This window comes from Narcine bancroftii, chromosome 3 (assembly GCF_036971445.1).
Source record: "Narcine bancroftii isolate sNarBan1 chromosome 3, sNarBan1.hap1, whole genome shotgun sequence".
Lineage (NCBI taxonomy): Eukaryota > Metazoa > Chordata > Chondrichthyes > Torpediniformes > Narcinidae > Narcine > Narcine bancroftii.
In genome coordinates, this window is record NC_091471.1 from 342,146,437 (window position 1) to 342,172,852 (window position 26,416).

The 26,416-nt window shown below is 41.1% G+C and overlaps 1 protein-coding gene across 6 annotated transcripts in view; it reads left to right on the plus strand.

Annotated features, from left to right (window-relative positions):
* Positions 1 to 26,416, plus strand: part of dnah9 (dynein, axonemal, heavy chain 9) — a 380,785-nt gene that overhangs the window by 318,098 nt on the left and 36,271 nt on the right. For all 6 annotated transcript variants that reach the window (XR_011354703.1, XR_011354704.1, XR_011354705.1 and 3 more), the window contains 4 exons: positions 11,358 to 11,549; positions 18,561 to 18,731; positions 22,621 to 22,803; positions 24,969 to 25,358. Coding sequence is in view for 1 of the 6 variants with exons in the window: in XM_069929513.1 (XP_069785614.1) it covers positions 11,358 to 11,549; positions 18,561 to 18,731; positions 22,621 to 22,803; positions 24,969 to 25,358 (936 nt within the window). In the remaining 5 variants the exon portion in view is untranslated. The remainder of the gene's footprint in view (positions 1 to 11,357; positions 11,550 to 18,560; positions 18,732 to 22,620; positions 22,804 to 24,968; positions 25,359 to 26,416) is intronic.

Here is a 26,416-nt window from a genome sequence, read left to right on the forward strand (position 1 = left end):
ATCTCCTTTCACAAACTTATTTTGGACAGAGTGTGGGTCCCAATTTTTAATGATGGCTAAATGTTATTACAAAGAATCCAAGTGCATGACTTTGGATTGAAGGTGCAAGAGATACTTATTTCTTTATTCTGCAGCCTGTTGACAGAACAAATGAAAGAGGAGCAGAGAAGGCTATGTACAATCTTTCAAGTATGGCCTCCCATTTAACAGGAAGATGTCTAAAGTTCTGTACTTTCCTCTATATCCTCTGATTGTCTTAATGACCACAAATCTATAAATCTCTGCCTTGTATTTAGATTGAACATCCACATTCTTTTGGATTGGAGAATTCCAAAGGGGGCCATGGTTAGCACCACGCTGTTACAGCACCAGCGATTGGGGGTCGGGTTCGAATCGTTCGCTGTCTGTTAGGAATTTGTATCTTCTTCCTGTGTCTGCGTGGGTTTTCCAGGGGCCTCCAATTTCCTCCCACCATTCAAAACGTACCGGGGGTTGTAGGTTAATTGGTTGTAATTGGGCGCCACGACCTTGTGGGTCAACGTGGCCTGTTATCGTGCTGGATGCCTGAATTAAATTAAAGTTTCATAACTCATGGAATGAACCAAGTTTTCTGCATTTAAACCCCCAAAACAGTTAATCCTTAATCCTGATTGTATCTTTGCGTAGTTCTACACAATCTATCAAGGGGAAATATTGCAGCAATTCATCTCAGAATGTTTTACATTTAACAAGTATAATTTTATTCTACCTAATCTCTTGAGAAAGGAGAGCCCAGTAGTACTGAATTCACTGAAGCTGATCAGGGCAAGTGTTTCTAGATATTATCTCAACAAATCCCTGGATCTTTGTTGAAAGACTGTATTCTGACAATGAATCCATTTTGCATTTAGGGCTAAAATATCACGGAGCTTAGAAATTCATATGTGCTGTTTTTTTTTAAGGCTTTAAGGTTGAAAATAAACATTTCTTGTCAATCCAGAAATTCAAATGAGTACTTGCAAATAGGTCAGCAATGCTTGCAAATTTGTTGTGATTTCCATATCAGATGTACATCAAATTAAGTCAATTCCCAGACAATACTGCCTGAGGAATTCAACCACATTATTTCTGAGAAGCAACATCTGTGTATGCTTTCTGGTTAAATCATGCTTTGATTAGCTGCACCAAGCACCCAGCCCTCCTTTCCTAACTCACCAGTTCCAATTCCACCTTCCCACCAAACCATCATTGATAAATTAGATCAGCCATGATCGTATTGAATGGTGGAGCAGGCTCGATGGGCCATTTTTGGCCTACTCTGTTCCTACTTCCTATGTTCCTATCTCAGGGCCCTATCTGCCCTGTCCCCTGCCTTATTAACTCCCTCTTTCCTAACCATTCAGCACCTCCCTGAAGTATCCAATGGAATCCATGATCACTAACTACTCCCCTGCCCAGTAGGTGCTGACCAACTGCCAAACACCAAATATATTGTTAGTGTCAATAACCCATTTGCCACATACCCAGGTCTCAACCAGCCTTGACTTCCGACCCTTCTCTCTTGACCACCCAAATGCTCTGATTCTTTAAAGCTTGCCTATGTCCTGGACAAAGCTTTTTTTTTCAATACACTTGATGACTCAATGTGATAATGTTACTTTCAGCACAACGTTGGCTATTTGTCTTGTAGTCTTTCCGGAATTGATACTTGCTGTAGGTATGATCCTGCATTAATCTGTAGCTACTTTCCTGGTTTGCTATGGTAGTGACCAGCTAGAGAGAAAATTACTGGATTTTACAGGAATATCCACAAGAGCTCCTGGACTGGTAGTCACCTGAGCTCAAATGACACCTCCTGCATTTCTAGAGCAGCAATAACTGTGTGACTCCAGAGTGAGTTTCTTTCGCAACACCTTCACCTTCACACTGGAAATGATGGATCAGCTCCAAGCTTGTGGCCAGCTGGTCCTCAACTTTTCCTTGTTCCTTGACACTAAACAGAAGCTTTATGTCTTTTTTGTTGTTCAGGTGTCTGCCTACGTTTTGCTCATACCTTGATGAATGCCTCAAGCCTGAAATGTTAGTTCGCTTTGATGCATAAAATATTCTGACCTGCTGAGTTTCTCCAACACTGTTTTTACTTGATTCACACGACATCTATTCTCTAGTAGTGCTTTACTACAAATTTTATAGCATTCTTTCTGTACTTGGTCTGTCTAAATTTAGACATCCATCAAAGTAACAGGCCCTTCCAGCCCACGAGCCTGTGCCCCCCAAATATACCAATTAACTGACAACCCCCCCCCCCTATATTTTTGAAAGGTGGGAAAAAAGTGGAACATCTGGAAGAAACCTGTGCAGTCACGTGGAAATTGAACAGACTGCTTACAGATGGTGCCAGATTCGAACTCTTGTCGTTGACACCGTGATAGCATTGCACTAACCGTGCTGCTCAGTCACTGGAACTTTTGCAATCTTGGTCTCTAACAAGCTGGTACTGATCCTCATTCCCTCTGCTGATTGCAGTGCGTGCACATCCCAGCCCAAGTGCATCCTCCAGGATGACGGAACTCAAACTGCTGTTGTGAGCTTGAAATGAAATGTGGTTGTACATTCATTATTACTATGTGATTAGTCTTGTTTGGGAAGCTGAATGGTAAATGACATAAGGTTAGCCCATGAGGAGAGATTGAGTCAACTGGGGCTGTATTTGTTTGAATTTAGAAGAATGAGAGGAGATCTTATAGAAACATATGAAAGGCATAGATGATAGAGGTAGGTAAATTGTTCCCTTTGGTGGGGGAGGCCAGAACTAGGGGGCATAGTCTCAAGATCCAGGGTAGTAGATTTAGGATGGAGATGAGGAGGAACTGCTTTTCATAGAGGGTGGTGAATCTATGGAATTTACTTGCTATACCCTTTGAGGCTACTTCAGTGAATATATTTAAGACAAGTTTGGATTGATTTTTACAAAGTAGGGGAATTGAGGGATATGGGGAAAATGCAAGTTGATGGAGATGAGCCCGTCATCAGATCAGTCATGATTTCACTGGATGGCGGAGCAGGCTCGACGGGCTGGACTGCCTACACCTGTTCCTATTTATTATGTTCTTTGGTTACGATGAAAAGGATGGATTGGAGTGAACTCTGACATCATCTTGAGCTTGTGGTGGATAAGAGGTCTTGGGTGGAAGAGAAAGAAAATCCCAGCAGTGAATTAGAAATATTAACAATATTTATTAGAAACATTTTTTTTTAGAAATTGTGAGATGAAATCAGGTCCTTTATCTTTAACCTGAAAAATCAGATTGGCAATTAAAGTATGCAGATGTGTTTATTTTACCCAAGTTCAGATTTATTGTCATTTATTTTTAATGACCTCATACAAACCTGAGATTCTTTTTCCTGCAGGCCCAGCAGAATTTCTGCTTATCGTTATTCTACTTACGATTGTTTTATGAGCTGTTTCACCGCTGATGGTGTTTGAGTGTTAAAGAAATATTCAGTTTGTGAAATGTATGCAGTGAGGGATGTTGGACTCATTTGCAAAGTCATATTTTGGTAAATCTACAGTCTTGCTTTTGTCATACTAGTACTGTAGTTCAATTATTTTTTTCTTAACTTCATTACCTGATGACTGCTTCATATTTTCAGAAGTCTTTTGCATCAGTGAGAAATACAATAACAGTAATTATTGTATCCAAGCACACTGGGAATGCTGATCATTATGGACTTAAGGAGCAAAAGTGCTGTGAAATAACATTCCAAAGCAGTATCCTAATGCATCCTAATCAGTCCAGCATGGCAAATGCCATTTGCTGTTGGGGCATTCAACTGAGCAGACAGCATGCATTATTAACGCAACAAGCTAACATGCTGTGTGCTGCAGAACCATATTTGTATCTATATTCCAAGTGTGACAATTATAAAAACTATACCGAGTTGTAATGCAATGCATTTGCCCATCTCCATGGTGAATATCCAACTCTGGTTTACAGGAATGAGTTTTATGAGGTTTCTGCATGTAGGCATTTCCTGTGGGTTGCAAATGTACTTCCTTATTGTCCTTGACTGCTTTTGAAGGTCAGATAACTTTGGCTGTGTCAAATACCAAAAGCATTTCCAGCAAGCACTCTTCCAATTAGTTTTAAGTGAAGTTTGTGTTATGTCTTGTGTGATGCGAACCCCAAGGAAGGGTCGATGGGAAGTATATTTCTAAACTTTACGTAATCGCATTTCTAGAAATAAAAATTATCACAATATTCCCCTGACTCTTATTTTGTCTTTCTTGATGCATCTTTAAGCCTATTGTTGCCCAGAGTAAATGTCACCATCAGAATGTTAAGTTGATTGTGTATGAAATGCCGAAATGGGTCAGTTTTGTGTTCTGGACTTCAGGAGTCTCTGTTCTTTTTTTTTGGAGAACCTATCGACCTTTGTGGTTACAAAGAATAGCAAAAGAGCTTTCTCCTATGTCATAGACAATTATTATTTCTGTTTTCTAAAAACAGACACTGGATTATCTGATCTTTGTCATGTGATTGTAGAAAAAAAATAATCATAACTATGTTTCCTGGAATGTAGCACTTGGATTGGCAGTGGAGAGTATTAGGATCTCCAGAGGGTTTGAATGGTGGAATATGAAAGCATTTTTTATTTTTGCAGCATTTAAATATCCTTAATGAAACTGGTGATTACAGAAAGAAGCTGGTCAGATTAGTGCAAGGACAGCCAGACATCAATTGTAAATGCAAAATATGGACTGGTTCAGTATAATCTTTTTTAACACCAATTATTATCTTGTCCCACAAAAGTTACACAGATCCAAAGCTGAAATTTTGGAGATGTATTTCAGATGTGGGGCTGAGACAGGAACTTTTCTACACACCACTGTCACATTTGTGGCCCGAAATGTGAAGTTAATAAAACATTAAACATAAGTTTTATCAGGTAAACTTCTCAGTGGCTTTATTTTCCCGTTTCCTTTGTTCTCCTGCTTGTGTTCTTATCTCTCTCTCATACCACGTGACTTCCGGTACATCTCATACATATTCATTATCATGACATCCCTCCTTTAATCAGAAATAAACTTTACCTTCACCTACCAATATCCCTAGGAAACCTACAAACATCGTAACTAATGGTAATACTATAACAACTACATAAAATTTACTTCCTACAGCACTCATACATGCACTTTATGATATAAGATTAAAATACTGTCCCAAAGTTCTTATTAAAACTATGGCACAAAGTCTTCGTATCGTTTGGGCACTTTCCGGTTTCGTTTCGGCCTGCCTGCGATATTGTCGTCGCTTCTCGGTTGTTCACTCTCGGCGTCGGAAATACTGCTCGCCACGGCTTCGGGTGTTTCTGGCGCTCTAGTCACTTCATCAGGAGTGCTGGTAACTGCCTCTGGAACATCATCAGGTCTCTCAGTTTCAGCATCTCGTATTGGCCTTTCAACCTCTTCGCTCAATGTATCTCTGGACTGGTACCATTTTACACCTGATACATTTCTCTTATACAGGACTCCAGTCGGAGACTTGACTGTCACCATACTGCCACTTCCGGATACGACAGTATAGGGTTGATGGTAATAAGGTGTGTCTAGCTTACCACCAGTTTCATGCCTCACTAGAACATTATCTCCTGGCATGATGTCTGAGTACTTGGCTCCACGTTTCGAATCTGTGTACAGCTTTGCTGCACCTTTCTTTTCAGCATCGTGGTCCCTCATCTTCTGGTCGTCTCGGATTTCCTTTATTTCTGGCATTTTTGTGCGGATTTTTCTCCCAAAAAATACTTCTGCAGGACTTTTTCCAGTGGTTGCATGAGGCGTTGCTCGATAGACAGCCACATAAGATAGCAATGCTTCTCGTTAATTTTGTCCTTCTGCGTGTGCAATCCTCAATCGTTTTTCAATGGACTGATTTTGTCTCTCTACTTCTCCGTTGGCTTGCGGCCATTTCGGAGTTACTTTATGATGGTGGATACCTGTGGTCCTCATGCATTCCGCAAATGTCTCTGAAATGAATTGTGGACCATTGTCACAGTATAATGTAACAGGTAATCCATATCTTGCGAATATCTCTGCTAATGCTTGTATTGTTTTTTCAGTGGTTGTGGACTTCAACACCACGTACTCATAGTATCTGCTGTAGTAATCCATCACTACCATAATTGATTCACCCGTCGGTAAAGGTCTAAGAAAATCAACAGCTACGTCGATCCATGGTCCTGTCGGGAGTTGCGTACTCCAGATCGGTTCTGGCGGATTACTCCTACTTGTGATTTGACATCCGTGACAAGTTTTTACAAATTTCTCTGCGTCTTTATCACAACCTGGCCACCATACCTTGGTCTTGAGGTTTTGTTTGGTACCAACAATACCTAGGTGTCCTTCATGCGCTAAGGATACGATCTTCGGTCTCAATCCTTGCGGAATCACCAATCTGCAACCTCTCAATACACACTGTCCGATGCAACAAAGTTCGTCTCTAATGGGAATGTAAGCCTTGTGAGTACACTTGTCCCATTGTCCACTCTGTATGCATTCTCTTACTTCCATGAGTTCTGGATCACGTTCGGATTCTCTCTCGACTTCCTTCGTAGTCACAGCTTTCGGTGTCGACTGAATAGCTACTAAGCGTACAAAGCTCTCTGTTTCTGTTCCCAATTCTGACTTGGAATGTGGACCTCCATCCTTCACCCATCTGGACAGCGGATCTGCAATGTTTGTTTTCCCTGCAATGTGGATTACTTTATATTTGTAGGGTTGTAGTCTGAGTACCCATCTCTCTATTCTGGCACATGGTTTGGATCTAGGTGCATAGATCACCTCTAATGGCTTATGATCTGTGATGAGTTCAAATTCAATGCCGTATAAATATGCATGGAACCTCTCACAGGCCCATACAAGTCCGAGTGCTTCTTTCTCTGTCTGAGAGTATCTTCTTTCCACATCTGATAACGATCTGCTGGCATAGGCAATGATTCTTGGTCCTCCATCCTGCATCTGGACCAACACTGCTCCTAAACCAACCGGGCTGGCATCCGCTATGACTTTGGTTGATGCCGCCGTATCGTAATATCCAAGAGTTTTTGCATCAGTCAGGCTTTGCTTCAGCGCTGTGAACGCTTTCTTCTGCTCAGATCCAAAATGAAATGGTACACCTTTCCTGGTTAGTTTCCTTAGTGGTTCTGCCACTGTAGCGAAATTAGGAATGAACTTTGCACAAAAATTGACCAATCCCAGGAAACTCCTCACCTCTGTTGCGTTCTGAGGTGCACGTGCCTCTGCAATAGCTTTCACCTTGGCTTCTGCATGGTTTAGTCCTTCCCCTGTAAGTCTGTGTCCCATGAAGTCCATTTCTGACACACCGAACTGGCACTTGTTTCCATTCACGGTAAGGCCTGCCTCCTGTAGTCTAGATAGTACACGCCTCAACCATTTGTCATGCTCTTCCTTCGTTGGTGCATGGACTATGATGTCGTCAGAAATGTTAGCAACTCCAGGAATGCCTTGAATCACTCGATGGATTTCATACTGGTAGATCTCCGAAGCTGCATTAATTCCAAATGATAGTCTCTTGTAACGATACAATCCATAGTGAGTCACAAATGTTCGTTACATCTCGGGAACCTGGATCCAGCTCTAATTGATGATAGCCCCATTTCAGATCAATTTTTGAGAATACCTTGCTGGTAGTTAGTTCTTGAAGTATTTCCTCCATTGTTGGTTTAGGGTGTTTTTCTCTAATTATAGTTTCATTGGCCATTCTCATGTCAAATCATAGTCTTATGTCACCCTTTGGTTTGGGCACAATCACTACGGGACTGACCCATTGTGTCGAATGTTCCACCGGTTCAATAATGTCTTGTTCGATCAATTCTTTAATTTTGGCTTCGACTTTCCCACGAAGTCCAAACGGAGTTCGGCGCATTGGTTGTGCCTTGGGTTTGACCGTTTCATCTACCGCTAGCTTCAATTGTCGACCTTTCAGCTTTCCTACTCCTTGGAAGTCTGCGGGGAATTCTTGCTTCATATCCTCGTATGACTGAATTGAATTGACACAAACTCCAATATGAAGTATTGCCAGGTCTTGCGCTGTGCTTCTACTCAGCAATGGTTCTCCCCTCTCTTCTATGACCATAAACTCTGCTTCGGTGTACTTATCTCCAGCTTCAACAGTTGCAGTAAAACATCCAATTGTCTGCAATGGCTTGGTTGCTGTGTATGGATACAGTTTCTTGGAACACTTCTTTGAGGTACAGATGATCTTTTTCCTTTTCAACTTCTCCCATAAATGTTGATCAATCACATTACTGTCATTGCCTGAGTCTACAATGACCTGCACTGTCACTCCACCAATGATCACTGGGACCTTCTCATGATGTACTTCATTCAACGTAAATTGGTAACAACTCTGTTCCTCCTGGGTATCATCATCGTCACCGTCTATCTGGCGAATGGTATCTTTCTTTCCAGGATACTTTCCTTTCCCCCAGGCTTTGCCTTTGGAAGTTGTACTCTTCCCCTTCTGGTCTGCTTTGGACTTGCTTTTGCACTTCTTTGCAAAGTGGTCCTTACCTCCACACTTTCTGCAAACTGCCTTTGGCCGGGCAATATGGGTCTTTTCCAAAGTGACCTCGGTTTCCACATCGATAACACTCCACGTCCTGTGTCGACGTATATCTTGGCTGGTTATGGCGATGCGAGAGCCTCTTAATTTGCTGGCTTGAGTTGTCTTTCAGGGTCATGGTATGAAATTGCCCTTCAACAGCCTCTAATGCAGCAGCAATGGTTAAAGCATCGGTGAGTTCCAACTCACTCCCTCTTTCCAGTAGACGTCTTCTGAGTTTATCTGATCTGCAGTGCTGTATGACTTGATCCAATAATTGGTTGTCCAAATCAGCTGGCATGTAATTGCATCCAACAGCTAGCTGGCGTAGTCTCGTTGCGTACTGAGCAATTGTCTGGCCATCTTCTTGTCTCGTTCTCCAAAACAAATGGCGTTGAAATGTAGCATTCGGTGTCACTACATAGTGTGCATTTAATGCATCTATCGCTTTCCGGTACTCATCCTTTCTTCCAGTATTCAAAAGTGTCTTAAATGTTTCCCGAACTGCAGGTCCAGCAGTGAAAAGAAGTAACGCCCTCCTCTGCGCTTTTTGTTCAACTGTACCGGTATCTAGAAATAGGCCACGACTGTCGGAGTAGGATTCAAATTCTTCCAGCCATGCTTTCCACTTCACACTTACAGTGCTTGCATCACCCATTGGGTCAAAATGAGCAATTCCACTATGTGTTAGAAAGTCACTGTCTGCACCAGCCATGAGGAAATATTCCAGCCCCAAAAGTACTGAGACAAAGAGAAAATTCTTATCACCTTGAAGTTCTCTGTAATCCTCTGTAATCTTGTTTAGTCTTTAATTTTCTTCAAGCTTCTTTCATCCTCGTCGCCAATGTCACATTTGTGGCCCGAAATGTGAAGTTAATAAAACATTAAACACAAGTTTTATCAGGTAAACTTCTCAGTGGCTTTATTTTCCCGTTTCCTTTGTTCTCCTGCTGTGTTCTTATCTCTCTCTCATACCACGTGGCTTCCGGTACATCTCATACATATTCATTATCATGACAACCACGTGTTCTTGTGTGAAAGTGAGGCCACGTTGGCAAGAAATGGCAAGAAATTTAACCAGGATAACAGACGTGGCCTTCACGGGAAACCCGGAGCTATATCTTTTGGGTAATTTCTTGGAAATAAGCAACAAATTGATCAAAACTCATTTATAAAATAAAATAGCAGGAGCAAAAGAATGTAGCGCAATCACTTGGAAGTCCGACTCACCTCTACCTTTAGCACGATGGACTGCAGAAATGAACAGTTGTAAACCAATGGAAAAAAAAACATATAACTTAAAGAATAAATATGATACTTTTGTAGAGGTCTGGCAGCCAGACCTGAACCACAGAGGGTAATAAAAAGGAACAAAACAGGGACTAAAAGAATGATTATATATACAAAAACGTAGTTTCCCCAACTGTGCTCTATATACTTAAAATATATGCAAGCTCTGACAGTTTGTATAGAGGCGTGGGAACTTTTTTGTGTTTGTGAGAAAAAATTTAATACATACTTAAAATGTTACTATGTATATTTTTGAAATAAAATTAAAAAAAACATTCTTGATATTCTCTCAACAATATCCAATTATATTCTAGTTCTGGCTTAAAAGATCCCAGTAGGTAACAGTGAAGTCCACAGCGCAGAAGACATTATAATTTATGTTAATGATGAGAATGTTTATTTTCTTAATGCATTTTATCTCCCTCGAATTGGACATTAATGGCACATGATACAAAATACGTTATGAATTGCCAGCAGAAAGTTGTCCTGATCCATTCTTAGGAAGCTCAGAAATTTAAAAGTTAATGCAAGAAATAGAATATCAATATGTAAGAGTGAACAAATAGATTTGTTTTTGTTTCCCCTGTGAAAAATAATTACAATTAAAAATAAATGAGGATTAAAGAGGTGCTCACAGAGTTAACACATCTTAACTCTTGGGGAAAAAAAGGATCTTGCTTTGTGTTTTTTTATATAATTTTGTCAATGAACTGAACTAGTATAAAATTGATTTAAAGCAGTTCCTTTTGGATTTTTTTTGCAGTAAACTATGTTATATTTAATGGTTCGTTCTATTCCTGGGCCCCATTATGATGATTAAATTCATTGTGATTTGTGTCATGTGGCACTGTAGAAATTTGCTTTGATTGTGTTGGGAAATCAAATTCCACATTCCATCCTCTATTTTCTCTCTGGAAACTTGAAATGTGGACTTTTACTCAATGTCCAATGTCGGAGTTCAAACGTGAATGAATGAACAAAGGTGTGCCCATCTTGTTTATAGTTTTTAAGCTGGTAAAAAAAATTGCAGGCAGTCTGTTACTTTCTGTAATCAAATATGGATGACCCATTGATTGTGAAATAAATGTCTTTCTCATCTTCAGTAACTGGTTTCATTACCTCTTTTTAAAATGCGTCTTCCATAGCTCTGGCTGGAGAGGAAAGTCAAATGTTTGATTGAGTTATACTTTTTGGATCATGTTCAGAAGAACTTATCAACACTGTATGACTTGGTTGGTGTGGTTGCTGTGAGGAAGAATAATAAAAAGAATAGAGATAGTAAAGAACTTTTTTTGTTCTGAATAGTAAATTAATTAAACGCTCTCGTCTTAAGAGGCAAGTCAGTGATGCTTGGTTAATTTTACAAAGCAGCATTAATTCATCTTTTATTTCTCCAGCTGCCATTGTGTTTGCTGAGCATTTCCAGCAATTTTCATTCTGGATAAATATTTGCTTCTTTTACAGGTTCCCTATGATGATTTGCGCTATCTGTTTGGTGAAATTATGTATGGAGGGCATATCACCGATGATTGGGATCGGCGGCTGTGCAGAACCTACCTGGAAGAGTTTATTAAGCCGGAGATGATGGAAGGAGAAGTGTTGTTAGCAGCTGGATTTCCACTCCCTCCAAACTTGGACTACAATGGCTATCATCAGGTTCACAGTTATTTTCCTTGTCTTAGTACATTGATACCCTGACTGATTTCCCTTGGCAAGTTCTTAGTTATGGTGGCAATACTGTTTTGTGTAATATCAAAAGCTGCAACTTGTTCAGTCGTGCTCAGATTTGCTCCTTTACTCACCATTGCATTGATAACTTGCCCATAATGCAAAAATCAATCCCATCAGAAACTAAAACTCACATTAGAAAAACCTAAGTACTCACGTACTTGCATTACTATTGTCTGCCCTAATACAAATAGAGGTGGATCCATAGAGATACCGCCAAAACCCAGGTCAGTGATTCAATAGTTGTAATAATCTGCCAGTCTTCTGGGACATGTTGTAAGTTCACCTGCTTACTACTTGTAGTAACATGATTTCACTTGACAGCAGTGAGAGCTTTCACTGCTGCAGTCAGGCATTTTGTGACTCTCTTTTGGCTTGCCTCATGATCAAATCCACAAGTGTCTGAGAAGTTGATCATATTGGAAATGATGGTTCCAACTTCCAACCAACTCAGTGCTGACCCACTCCAGGCTTTCCAAAGCACTGACAACATATGCACACATCAGACTCCTTTAATAGGTTGTCCTTTTGAGATTCTCTTCAAGACCTGGGCAACAGTGGGAAAGGTAAGAGCAAGAATCCTGGGAATTGTAAACCAATGAGTTTTGCATCAGTGGTGGGCAGACAATCAGGCAGAATTCTTAGCGCCAGGATTTACAAGCATTTGGAGAAGCATAGCCTTTAGCACCTAATAACCTTAATATGCCTGAGATTGTCTGATCTCAGAAGCTAAGCAGGCTCAGGCCTGGTCAGTACTTGGAGGGAGACGACCTAGGAATGCCAGGTGCAGTAGGTTTCTGTGAGGAGCACTGAACAAAGTGGTAACTCTCTGTCTGCCTTACAGTAGACAAAAGTTAAAGAATTTCATGTATGTTTCATTCTAAATGTAGTATTACATGACAATAATGGAGCCTTTACCTTTACCTCAGGATAGTCAGCATGGTTTTGTTAGATGCAGTTTATACCTCGTGAGCCTAACTGAATTATACAAGGAGGTGACATAAAAAATTGATTAAGGTAGAGCTGTGGGATTTTGGATTTAATAAGGCATTTGACAAGGCCCACTGGTAGACTCATTCCAAAAGCCATGAATATGGGATCCATGGAATCATGTGTGGATTCAGAATTGGCTTGCCAGCAGAAGCCAGAGTATGATAGGAGATGGAACATATTCTGACTGGAGGTCAGCGATGAGTGGTGTTTTACAGAAAAAGTCTATCTAGGTCCTCAGGTCAATCTGATTGTTTTCAATTACTTGGTCAAGAAGTGGGGTGGGGCTAGGTCAGTAAGTCTGCAGATGGCATGTAGGGTTGAAAGTGCTATGGATAATGTAGAAAGCTGTTGAAGTTTACAAAGGGATATAGACAGAAGATAATGTTGAGCATAGAAATGGCAGATGGAGTTAAATCTGAATGTGTGAAGTTATTCACTTTGGAAGGTCAAACTTGAAAGAGAAGTATGTGGTTAATGGCAGTGTTTTTAACAGTATAGAGGAACAGCAGGATTACAGATGATAGGGTGGTTAAGAGATATGGTGTGTTTGCCTTCATTAGTCAGGGGATTGAGTTCAAGAGCTGTGAGGTAATGTTGCAGCTTGATAAAGCTCTGGTTAGACCAAACTTGGAGTATTGCATTTAGTTCTGGATGCCTCATTGCAGGGATGATGTAGAAGGTTTAGAAGAGATTTACCAGGAATGGAGAACATGTCTTTCTGAAGCAGGGTTGACAGAGCTCGGGCTTTTCTCTTTGGAGCGATGAAGGGTGAGAGACGATTTAATAGAGGTATCTAAAATGTTGGTTATACATCTTTCTCTCTGCTATATAAAGTACACAATGTGACCTGCTGAGTTTCTCCAGCAGCATGCTTTAACTTCAATCACGGTATCTGCAGGCTTTAGTGGTTTACTCTTTAAGTGCCAGGTCAGGCTGGCACTCAACAAGGCACCAATGGTCTCTGATACATTACGATAACTCCATAGACTAGAAGTTACCTGACTGATAGGCTTTTATTACAATAAATTGAAGGCATGTCTCATGTTGCTGACCAGATCTTGTTCTGGGAGAGGAGTTATGGATTGCCGGCTTTATTAGGGGAATCAAGGAAGAGTACTGTGCTCAGTTCTGGTCTCCAAATTATAGAAAGGCTATAGATAAGGTGGAGAGGATGCAGAGAAGGTTGACAAGGATGTTGTCTGGCTTACAGCATCTGGATTACAGGGAGAGATTAAGGAGACTGGGACTTTATTCATTGGAATGTAGATGACTGAGAGGGGACTTGATAGAGATATTTAAAATTATGAAACGAATAGATAGACTAGACATCGACAGACTATTTCCCCTGAGGGCAGGGGAGGTTGGAACAAGAGGGCATGAGTTAAGGGTAAGGGGGAAAAACTTTAAGAGAAATATTAGAGAATGCTTTTTCACTTAACGAGAGGTGGCAGAATGGATCTTCCAAAAGAGATAGTTGTGGCAGGGTCCCTTCTGTCATTTAAGAGAAGATTGGATGTGTACATGGAGATGAGGGGGTTGGAGGGTTATGGGCAGGGAGCGGGACGGTTGAGCTAGTGGAGTTGTTCAAGTGAACTGGTGCAGACTCAAAGGGTCGACATGGCCTGTTTCCATGCTGTAAATGGTTATAAGATTTTGAACAGCACCTTTTTTCTGTGATGACAAAAGCAAATACCAGAGGACATCCACTTAAGGTGAGTAGAGGAAATTTAGGGGCGATGTCTGTAACCAGATAAAATAAGTAGTTTTTCAAGAATTCAGATTAATGAGGGAGAAAGACCATTTCAAGGATACAACAGTGCATTTTATTAAAGTGTCGTAAGTAATAAGAAAGATTAACAAAACAACAGGTTTAAGATGTAGCATAACAATCAATAAACAGCAAGTCTTGTGTCCTTCTGCTTGTCGGAGATCCTGGTTGCGGCCACTGGATTAGAGACTCTGAGGTTGTGGCATTGATTGCAGTTCGAGGAGAAGTCAAAAGAACTTGCTCACAACTTGGATTATAAAATCAAAGACCCTCCACTTCTTTCCTAATCTACACATTCTAATTGGCTATAACTCTTAAAGCTAACAAATTCTTAGTGAAAGTTTTACATTATTAACAGAACTAATCTCACTTGTTCCCATAAACAAATTCACCTTAGCATATCACATTCTTCTACGTTCTGTCGATTTCAAGGTCCACTGAATCAGGGCCATGACTTGCTTGTCTTCTCAGTTAACATGCCTGTTCATTTTCAAGGCTGTGTGCTGACAACAGCATTTTAAATAAAAAATACCTGTTTTTAATGCTCTCATTATGATTTTTTACACAGTTCTGTGTGCCTGGAATGCATTGCTGGGGATAGTGGTGGAGGATGGTACAATAGGGTCATACTAATGTCTCTTAGATAGGCACATGGATGAAAAAGATTGGTTATGGGTGTGAGATAGGGAAGAATTAGATAGTTATGGAGTAAGTTTACATAGGTCGGCACAACACTGCGGGCACGTGCTGTAATGTTCTATGTTTCACTACTCATATGTCACCTTGTACTCTTGTAAGGAGACACTTTCAAGATTTCTTTTTGTCATGTCATAAAAGCAGTATAATGCACAAAATTCCATTAGTCTGCCAATCAGCAGAAATTACTGGGCGCCTCTTACAGTCAGAGAAAGAGAAGCAAAAGAGAGACCACCCCCTCCCCCAGAGTCACCGAGTGTCCATGAATTCGCCTCCAGTGTTCTCGCAGCCTCCACGGTCACATAGTCTCCAGTCCAAACCATCAGCGATCTGAGCTCCAGATATCCAATGTGTTTAGGAGACCTTCAGTGCCTTCTGCACTCTCTCATATCCCGGTTCCAATACCTGGTACCCCTTCAGCCAGTCTCCAGCAGTCCGCAGCCTCATGTGAATCCTTTGGCTGCAATCACTAACAGTCTGCAGCCTGTGTGGGTTCCTTGTCTCAAGTTGCCAACAGTCCTGTGTTGCGTGTTCCTCAGCCACAGAGCCCCTTTACTGGTCTGCCACCGTGGTCACTGTCCTGCAGGTCATCTTCTTCTCAAATGGGGAGTGGTTTCCCTGTTTTCTGGTACCCTGCGCCTGTCCTCTGCTTCTCCGGATTCTGCAAACCCTCATGGGTGCTGCTGATCATAGGTCCAGACACCAGCAGCCTGTATAGACTGACTGCTGTGGTCTCCAGTCCCCGGTCTCAATGAGTCTGCACCAACATTCATCTTAGCCTCCTGATCTGGCTGCCGGCCAGTTGCACCCACAATTCACCACTTGCAGTTCCTCCATCCACGCAGCCCTCCAAATTCCAAGCAGTTTTAATACTGGGTCAAATCAAGATGAAGGACTCCAGCCAAAAACATCGACCATTCTTCCACTGATGCTGTTTGACTCATTGATTTCCTCCTGCAGTTTGTTTAGCCATTTATTTCTATTCTCCGCCTCCTGTCTGACAACCAGTTCTCTATCGCCCTACATTATAGTCAAAATGTAAAACATCTACTGGTTCTTCCCCCATTCCTTCTACCAGTTACACCCTCAAAGATTCCAGTAACTTTGTTAAGCATGATCTCCCTTAAGTTATTCCATGTTGACTTTAACTGTAAGTCTTGCCATTTTTCAGACTCCCTGTTGTTATCTCTTTAATTATGGACTCTCATAATTCCCTCCCCCCCCCCCCAACCACTGAATTTAGAACATTACAGTACAGCCCCTTCAGCCCAAGATGTTGTGCCCACCTATGGAAACCCACTCCACAATAATCTTAATTTCTCCCAGCGCCCTCTATTTTTCTTACATCCCTGTGCCTATCTAAGAGTCATGCAAATGTCCCTATTGTATGGCCTCCACAACCACTCCAGACAGAGCATCCAGACATCCTCCATGCTCTTGGTCAAAAAAAACCTCCCACATCTCCCTTGAAGTTTCCACCACTCACCTTAATCCAATGCCCTCTGATATTTGCTACTGTCGTCCCAAGAGAAAGGTCCCCATCTTTCATCCTTTGTTGCTCCGAAGAGAAAAGCCATAGCTCTGACAACCTTGCTCATATGACATGTTCTCCAATAAGACAACATCCTGGTAAATCTATGCTGCACCCTCTCCAAAGCACCTACATTCTTCCAGGAGTGAGTTGGCCAGAACTGAACACAATACTCCACGTATGGTCTAACCAGAGTTTTATGGAGCTGGAAGTCAACCAGAGAAGTAGAATGAGGTACAGACAAGGCAGAAATGCAAAAGACGCACCTTTCCATCATCTGCCATTTGAGCTCAGTGGAGAGAATGGGTTGAAGGATAGGTGATGCCCTCTTTATTGGGTTTCAACTTCTATGAACATAACCTTAGCACTACTATCTCAGTACTGGCCACACAACCTTCTTCAAGGATGTTAGAACACAGGCAGTTAATTCCTGCTGCTTGTGTTTTGTGCTGTAATTTCTTGCAAGAGAAGAATCCTATTTGCTTGATCTGTCTGCCATAGATACCTTTGGGATTTAACGTGAAATTTGCAAATGTTCTCATGTGAGAGGGTGAGGTGAAACATATGAATGTCGTGTTCTGTGTGAGATCTCATTTCTAAAGCTTTGCTGGGTACATAAAATGCAAGGTTCCTGAGGCCTATTGTGTAGACAGGATGTAACATTTAAACCTGAATGGTGACCTTGAATATTCAAGTGTGAACAATGAAGTTCCTGTATGTGCTCCATATGCTCAGCTTGACTTTTGCATTAACCTTCAGATCACATAACTACAGGACTTCATATGGACATCTCCCCGAATGTTTGGTTCCTCCATTGTCCACCAACAGAGCCTGCTCCATCTCATGTCATACAGTTCCTCAGATTTGCTTTTTGATCAGCATCCATTCTGGATACAATGCAGCTCTTCCTCAAAAGGTTCAGGCCAGCTTTAAGCTGTGCCAATTTATTCAGTCAGCCACTCATAATATTGGCCCTCATCATTACCGTGCCCTGAAAAGGCCAGCTGATTGCCACTGAAATCATGTATGAGCAAAGCAGCACACCGTGAGTGCAGGTTAATTGCACGTCACAAAGCTTCCCTTTGGATCTGAGTAAATTTAGCCCCCAATGTTTCTCATTATCTAATTTTTTTTTCATGTTTTCTGGCTCAAAGCCAAGGAACAGCAGTGCAAAAGCTTGATAATGGGCCAATTAATGGACTATAGCCATGGTACACATCCGCCTGCATCATTTGCGCAGTTGGATATCATTCCAACAGCTTGTATCCAAACAAATATAATGATACACAGTCCTTTTATCCTTGCTATGAGGTCAGCTCCAGGACAGGATGATGGGGCTGAACTGCTCTCTTATTAGGTAAGGACTTTTGCAAAGATAAATTGCATAACTTTAGTTCATTTGTTATGGATTTGTTCCAACGACTGCAAATTGATTTTTAAAAACTGCATGATTTGCTTCATCAATATGGGTCATGTCATCTCAGAATGTAACTTGTCTGTAAATTTATAAATAAGGAGTACAAATAAGTATGACTAATACATGGGCAAGCTGGACAACCATCATTCCAGCTCAACCATGTTCCTCACTCTCCTGGGTAACACCATGGGAAATCAGCTTAAATGTTTTATGAAATTTTTAAAAAGTGCTGGAAACTCAGCATGGCAAGTAACATCTGTGGAAAGAAAATAAAAAGTTAATGTTTCACATCGGAGACCCAGCTTTGGAACTATTTATGGGTTTTGAATAAGGGTCTCGGACCTGTTTATCTCTGCGTAAATGCTGTCCGACATTCTGCGCGTTTCCGGTATCTTCTGCTTTTTTGCTAGATTTCCAGCTTTTCTGATTTTTTTTGTACGTTTAACAATTTCTTTTTCAAAATTTATATTATTATGAGTCAAGCTGGGCCTATTACATTTTTTTTTTAAAAAACATGCTCCCTTTCCTCATCAGTACATCGATGACATGCTTCCGCCTGAGTCTCCCTACTTGTATGGTCTCCATCCAAATGCAGAGATTGGGTTCCTCACACTAACCTCAGAAAAGCTTTTCCGCACAGTGCTGGAAATGCAGCCCAGAGACAGCACCGGTGGAGAGGGTGGAGGTATCACACGAGAAGAAAAGGTAAACAGCATATTGTTTCCGGAAACTCATTGTTCGTCATGTCAGATGTAAACTAAATGTGTTATTTACTTGATCCTGGTTATAAAAAGCAATGGACAGAACTGGAGATGATGACTGTCATTTACTGATAAACTAACTTTCTAGTTCCTGTGGATGTAGAGCAGATCAATGTTGCCAACCACTATTATACTGATAAACTGGCTCTCAAGGGAAGAAATGCAAACTCAGTGTTCTGCTCCACCAATTCCCTTCCTGCCTCACTAACCCAAGATCACAGGGGTTTTTCATTGTTTGTTCTTGCATTCAATCTTCAATGATTTTTAATCTTTACATTGAGAAGGCTGGTTTAATTCCTTAGAATTAGATTTAGAAATAGACCAGTAGCACTTACATCAACAGCAGATGAAGTGTTTTGAAAGGCTGGTAATGAAGCATATCAGTTCCTGTCTGAGAAGTGACATAGATGCATTCCAGTTCACCTCTCGTCGTAGCAGGCCTACTCCGGATGCCATCTCACTGGTTCTACACAAAGCCCTAGAACACTTGGACAGCAAAGATGCAAACATCAGGATGCTCTTTATCGACTACAGTTTGGCATTTAACATCATCATCCCCTAAAAACTGATCAGCAAACTCCATGACCTGGGACTCAACATCCCACTGTGTAATTGGATCCTGGATTTCCTCACCTCCAGACCACAATCAGTGAGGATTGATAAGAACTTCTCCTCCAGAATCTCCATCAGTACCAGAGCATCACAGGGCTCTACTCACCTTACACCTACGACTGTGAGGCTTGGTTCGCCAATAACACCATCCACAAATATGTTGATACCACAGTATTGGGTTGTATAAAGGAAGGGGATGAATCAGCATACAAAATGGAGATTGAAAACTGGGCTGAATGGTGCACCAACAACAACCTTTCTCTCAATGTCACCAAAACTAAGGAGTTGAATTTTTGACTTCAGGAAAGGAAAGCCAGAGGTTTACAATCCAGTGATTATTGGGGAATCAGAGGTGGAGAGGATGATCAAATTTAATTTCTTGGGAATCACTATCTCGGAGGATCTTTCCTGGACCAAGGGCCAAGGGTATCGTGAAGAAAGCACGTCAGCACCTCTACTTCCTCAGGAGTTTTTGGAGGTTTGGTCTGACACCAGAAACCCTGACAAATTTTTACAGATATGTGGTGGAAGGTCTGCTGACCAGCTGCATCATGGTCTGGTATGACACCAATACCCCTGAGTGTAAAGCCCTGAAAAAGGTAGTGGACACAGCCCAGGACGTCACAGGCAAAAACCCTCCCCATCAATGAGAACATCTGCAGGGAGTGCTGTCGTCAGAGAGCAACAGCAATCATCAAAGACCCACCCCACCCGGGACACGCTCTGTTCTCGCTGCTGCCATCAGGAAAGAGGTATTGGTGCCACAAGACTCGCACCACCAAGTTTAGGAACAGCTGCTACCCCTCCACCATCAGACTCCTCAATGACAAACTCAATCAGGGACTCATTTGTGCATTTTATTGATTTTCATTTTGTTCTCCCACTATTGCCCAGTCAGTTTGTTCGCATTCATTATCTGTTTACAGTTCTTTGTTTGTTTACATGTTTACCCTGTGTAGAGTTTATTTTCTGCACCACCAATTAGTGGTAATTCTGGCTCTCCTACCGGAAAAAGAAATCTCAGGGTTGTATGTGATATCTTGTATGTACTCTGATAATAAATCAGAAATCTAGAATTTGGGTGATTTAGTGCTTAATTTCGTCCATCATCAACTCCAACTCAATAACTCTGATCTCCTGTTGGATCTCCACCTTCCATATATTTCAGCAGGCTGAAAGTTTCTGGTAATTTGTTCATATTTATTTAAATAGCATGTAGAAAAGGCTGAACTAATGGCTTAATGTACATGGATTTCAAGGAGGCATTTAATAAGATGCTACTCAAAGGTTATTGCAGAAATACATAGGAAAATGGATAGATTTACATTATTTAGAATGATGACAACAAATTGCAGGTATAGCTAGTATTTAAGAGCGGTAGCAATGTTGCTGCTGTCTATTAGGGGAGCTGAGTACAAAAAAAATTGAAAGGTTTTGCTTCAGTTCTAAAAGGCAACAATGAGATCTCATCTACTTATTCAAGGAAGGATTTTAATGCATTGACAACACATCAGAGAATGTTTCTGAAACTAAGGTGTAGAATGGCAGATTTCCTTTGTAAGGTAAAAACATCATGAGATGGGACCGGAGAAGGAGTCACCCAGTACTAAGGAGTAACAGAATGCAGATGTACACTCAAGATAAGCTTGGCACTAACAAGAATGATGTGTAGCAGACTAACAGAGAAGGATAGCAACAGTTTATTCATTGGACAATGTCATGGTATGATAATTTACTAAGTGCGTGTCCTGAGGTATAAAAAAAACACCACTTGCTGATAACGGCAGAATGCGCCTTCTCCAACTAACACTGTTAGTTGCAAGTGTTACAATCCGGCAATAAAGAACAAAGAACCTTGATTTCGACTCAGTCTGGTGTTTGACTCACTCATTCATGAACAAAGCAGACCTAACACCTTCAAAGGAGATGTTGGCCATACTAGGCTTATTTTCACTGGTTTAGAAAACTGATTTGATTAAACCAAATAAGATCTTAAGATTCTGGAGCAGAAGTGATGGAGGATTCGACAATCAGACAGATGAAGCGTCCTCTACCGGATCTGATTCATTCCCTCAGTGGGTGGAATTGATGAGCTACAATGGAGTACAGACATCGTATGCACCCTTCTCTGCTGTGCCCCAGCCGTGCCGTAATTATGGGAGAACACAGAGCAAATGATCTTCCTCAACTACAGCAGCGTAATTGCTGCAGAGGATTGCTGATATAATTACTGTGGCTGAGAAAAGGGGCAATAGAGAATGTGTCTTTGACATACACCTTGAAAATTCTGTGAAACTTTTGTGTATGGTCATATTACACCTAAATCTGAACCATTCACTGTGTGACAAATCAGTAAGTTAATGCAATTTATTCAGATAGAAAATGTATGATGGAAAAAGTCTGAACTTAGTGCACTCATTCAAATGATTGATGTATATTTTAAATAGATGGACCCCAAGCACTGATCTCTGTGTCACTGTCTGCCATCCAGAGTAAGACCCATTTATTCCTACTCTATTTCCATGCCAGCATATTTTTCCCAATCCCACACACTTTAATTTTTCACTAATCTCTTATGTGGAATCTTTTTAAAAGCCTTTTGAAAGTCCAAATTAAAATATATGCATTGCTTGCCACTTATCTATTCTATTAGTTACAGCCTCTAAAATCTCCATCAAGCATTGTTTTCCTTTCAGAATACTATGATAACTTTGGAAAAGCATTAATGGGCCTGGACAATGGTCCATATATAATTATATTATTTTTAAATTCTAGCGTTTTCCCAACATCTGATGTTTGGCTCAGAGATTTATAATTCCCCATTTTTTCCACAATTCCCACTCTTTTTGGATAGCTGGGTTGCATGAGCCAGTCTTCAATCTGCAGGATTCATTCCAGAGACCTGGAGGGAGCTGATGGCCAGCCCTCTACATCCAGAAAATATAGTTGGAGTTGGCCAGGCAGAGTGGTGAGAGAATCTGAGCGGTAGGTTCCAGATCCTGGAGAATTTAGCCCATGGGCTCATAAATTGCACCTAGAATAGGCAAGAATCCCACTGTTTTAGGTCAATATCAAATGAAGAGGAGAAGGTAGATTACAGTTGAACAGTAAATGTGATGCCACGTACATACCCTGACAATAAATCTGAAATCTAAATCCCAGTGGTGTCAGCACAGCCGAAGTCTGGCCCTGTAATTTTCTCCCATCCTTTCGCCTAACAGGTGAAGGCGACTTTGGACGAGATCATGGAAAAGTTACCAGATGAGTTTAATGTCCCAGAGCTGATGACCAAAGCAGAGGAGCGGACACCTTACATCCTGGTGGCTTTTCAGGAATGTGAACGAATGAACATTCTCACATCAGAAATCAAACGGTCGCTGAAGGAGCTGGACTTGGGACAGAAGGTATGATTTGAGACAACCCAACATTAAATCAGTCCATTTGGTATGATGATTAGGTGGAAGGACTTATGAAACTTAACAATTTATTCAGTCTTAATAAGAAAACTGAATAATGCCTTGCTTCTTCCACATCAGTTTGAACACAGAGAAAGTCTTGGGGTAGTTGACATTGGTTTATGAAGTTTCCATTCTGGTGGTGAGGTATTTATTGTCTTCTACTAAAATGCTAAATAACTGGAATGTAGGGATATTGAGTTGAAGCTCATTTTTAAATAGCTGACCCCCATATTATGAGAGGCGATGGGCCTAATCGTGATATTCCATCGCACGAAGCCACATCATTTGCACAGGCGACAAGAAATGTGAGTGGGGGAAAAAAATACATTTTGTTTATTTATTTGGTCTGTGAGGGCAGGTTTTATTCCTTGGCTCAAAATTTTGGGGATTGATTTATGAATTCTGTCAGGGTACACTTCTGTCACTCCAACATGTGGAACATGGGAGCCACCTGAAATTTTATCTGGATTTTAAAAAATTTGTTTCCTGTAACACAGTCGGACAAATCTCACTTAGATGTGGACACCAACCACGGTTGGTCAAACTGGCTTGATGCAGAGGGTCCATTTTGGTGGCCCAGTGACTCAAATTCTATTTGTACAACCTGAGCAACAAAAGAATCAGCAAAGATGTAGTGAAGAAAGCCTACCCCTCAAGTTTTGCTGACTAGTCGGATGACATCTCCAACGCTGCACGCTATCAAAATTGAGAGGGGCTTTAAAAGATTCTGATGTTCAGATACGTAAAAATGATTTAGAATGCAGTTAATAAATAAAGACTAAAACTACAGAGCATGGATAATTGCAAGCAGAAAACTTAATTAAAATTAATAAAAATGGAAACTTTCCTTCCATTACGTGTTGCTGCAGTAGAGAAAACTCTAAATTGGCATCAACAGTTACAGACCCTGCACAAGTTCTAAGATCTGCTGGATGACTGCCCCGCACCCCCCCCCCCCCACCCCAGCCTAAATTCTGTGTCTGAGATCTGCTGGATGTCTGCCTCCTCCCCCAGCCTAAATTCTGGGGGAATTTCAGTGGGTGAAGCTCTATTATTGGAATCCGTGTAGAATCCAGCAGCTGTAAATGCTCACATTTTTTTTCCATTACAGTTTGAACTTGCATTTCGTGATATATGCAAAGAGTTTCAGAATTTGATTTCACTTAGATGTGTAAAGGCTGACGATTCAGTTAGTCACCACCTTTTATGAACATTGTCTTGTTCTGCCAGGCTGTTTACGAGACAATTCCACATTTGTCCAAATGCTTAGAGCCTTCAGGTCTAATTTACTCAACCTCTCCTATGGCAAACCTGGAACCAATTTGGTGAATCTTGATTGCACCCTCAATTGGCAAGTGTAGACTTCTCAGTTCATACCAAACCCACTTTCAACACTCCAGGTGTGGTCTGATAATGGTCCCATATAATACAGCAATGCCAAAGTATAAGAATATACTGATGGATTGCCAAAGTCTCCACAATGTATAAATTTATAAAAGTATTACTTTTTAAATCATAGCACCCAAGTAGAAGTGAAGTTATGGACTTCAGGCTCATGGAACCAATGTGTTTATTTAGACATATGCTGGCCAATTAACCTGTAACCCTGGTACATTTTGAAGGGTGAAACGAAACCGGAGCACCCAGAGGAAATCCACGCAGACACGGGGAGAATGGACCAACTCCTTACAGTCAGTGCTGGATTTGAACCCTGGTCGCTGGGGCGAACCACTACACTTAACAGTGCTGCCCAATTATTGAAGCTGAATCTCACAACACACAATTGATTTAAGAAAATAAGAACCACAGAGAGGTTGGTTTATCCACAATGCAATAAAAAGTTTACATTACACAAAGAAGCCTACTCCATTTTGTTCTATCCTTTTCCATAACATGATGGGAGAACATGATGGCCTTCTGTGCAGCACATTATATAAAGCAGTATTAAATCTATTTAATCAAAATCCATTTCCTAATTCTTAATGAAACATAAAAAAGCCAATATCAAACATCATTGATCAAAAACAGTGCAAAAAAATGTGAACCTGCTGTAACCTTTTGAGTCGATTACTACCATTTCATTTCTCCTTAACTTTGCTTATCTTACCTAGGGAGAACTGACAATGACCAGTGACATGGAGAACTTGCAAAATGCTATCTTCTTCGATCAAGTACCAGATTCTTGGAATAAACGAGCCTACCCATCAATGGCTGGGCTAGCCAACTGGTTTGTTGACCTCCTTAACCGCATTAAGGAACTGGAAACCTGGACTTCTGATTTTGCTCTTCCTTCTGCGATTTGGCTTGCTGGCTTTTTCAATCCCCAGTCTTTCCTCACAGCCATCATGCAGTCCATGGCACGGAAGAACGAATGGCCTCTGGACAAGATGTGCCTCCAGTGTGACGTTACCAAGAAAAACCGTGAGGATTGCAGCAGTCCTCCTCGTGAAGGTGCCTACGTACATGGCCTGTTTATGGAGGGTGCCCGTTGGGATTCACAGGTACTCGAGAAAATGTCTCTCTCTGCTTCTAATTAAATTCAAAAGTCTTCACTTTATGGATACCCATGCCTACTGTTCCCTCGAAGTTGTGTGCATGTGCACGCACACACTGTTTGCAACCAGCGCTCAAAGAAAATGAATGTGCCCACAAAAGTTTAGTTAGTTAAATAATATAGTAATTAATAATTGTACTTTTTGAAAATAATCTCTTAGCTAACCATTTCTGTTAACTAGTTATTTTTATGCATCACGTAAAGATAAGAAATAACCATTGATGTTTTATTTAATGGAACAACAAACTGAGCATAGTTTGAGTTATAAAATAAAAACTTACCTAAATAAATTACTTCACAATCCTTTATCCGGAACCCTTGGGGGACAGGGTGTTGCAAATTTTGGATTTTTCCGGATTTCAGAAAGCCAGATTTAAACACATCCGAATTGTGCCGCTGCCCCACCACCCGCCTGATTCTCGCTACCGGTCCTCTCATCCACCCAACTCCCGCTGCCGGTAACTCCCCCTCGCCTGCCTGACCCATGCTGCCGGTCTCTCTCTCCCCACTTGCTGATTTTTGGAACTTTCCGGAATTTAGATGTCCAGATAATGGATTGTGTACTTGTATTAAAATATGCCATACAGATTTAATGGGCATGAGAGATAAGATAAAATTATCTTGAAACAATTTCAAGTTGACATTTGCACAAGCATTCAGTGCTTTACCTTGCCATTCCTACCCTTTATTCTACTGGGAACATGTCCTGAGCCTTTCTGATCACACTCTTAAAACATCTCGTATTTGGCAGTCATGTTCTTACTTTCTAATATTTGTGTCTTCAACTGTGACTAGCTCCTGCCTAATCATGTCAAAACTGTCTTACCCTAATTTAGGATTCCAATGAGGATCAGTGTTATCCTTTCCCATAACTATCTTAAAGCTAATAGAATTCTCGTCACTGGTCCCAGAGTGCTCACCTGACCAGCTTCATTCCACAGTACAAAGTACAATATTACCTTTCACTGTAGAAAGTTCTCTTGGACACATGTAACAAGCTTCACC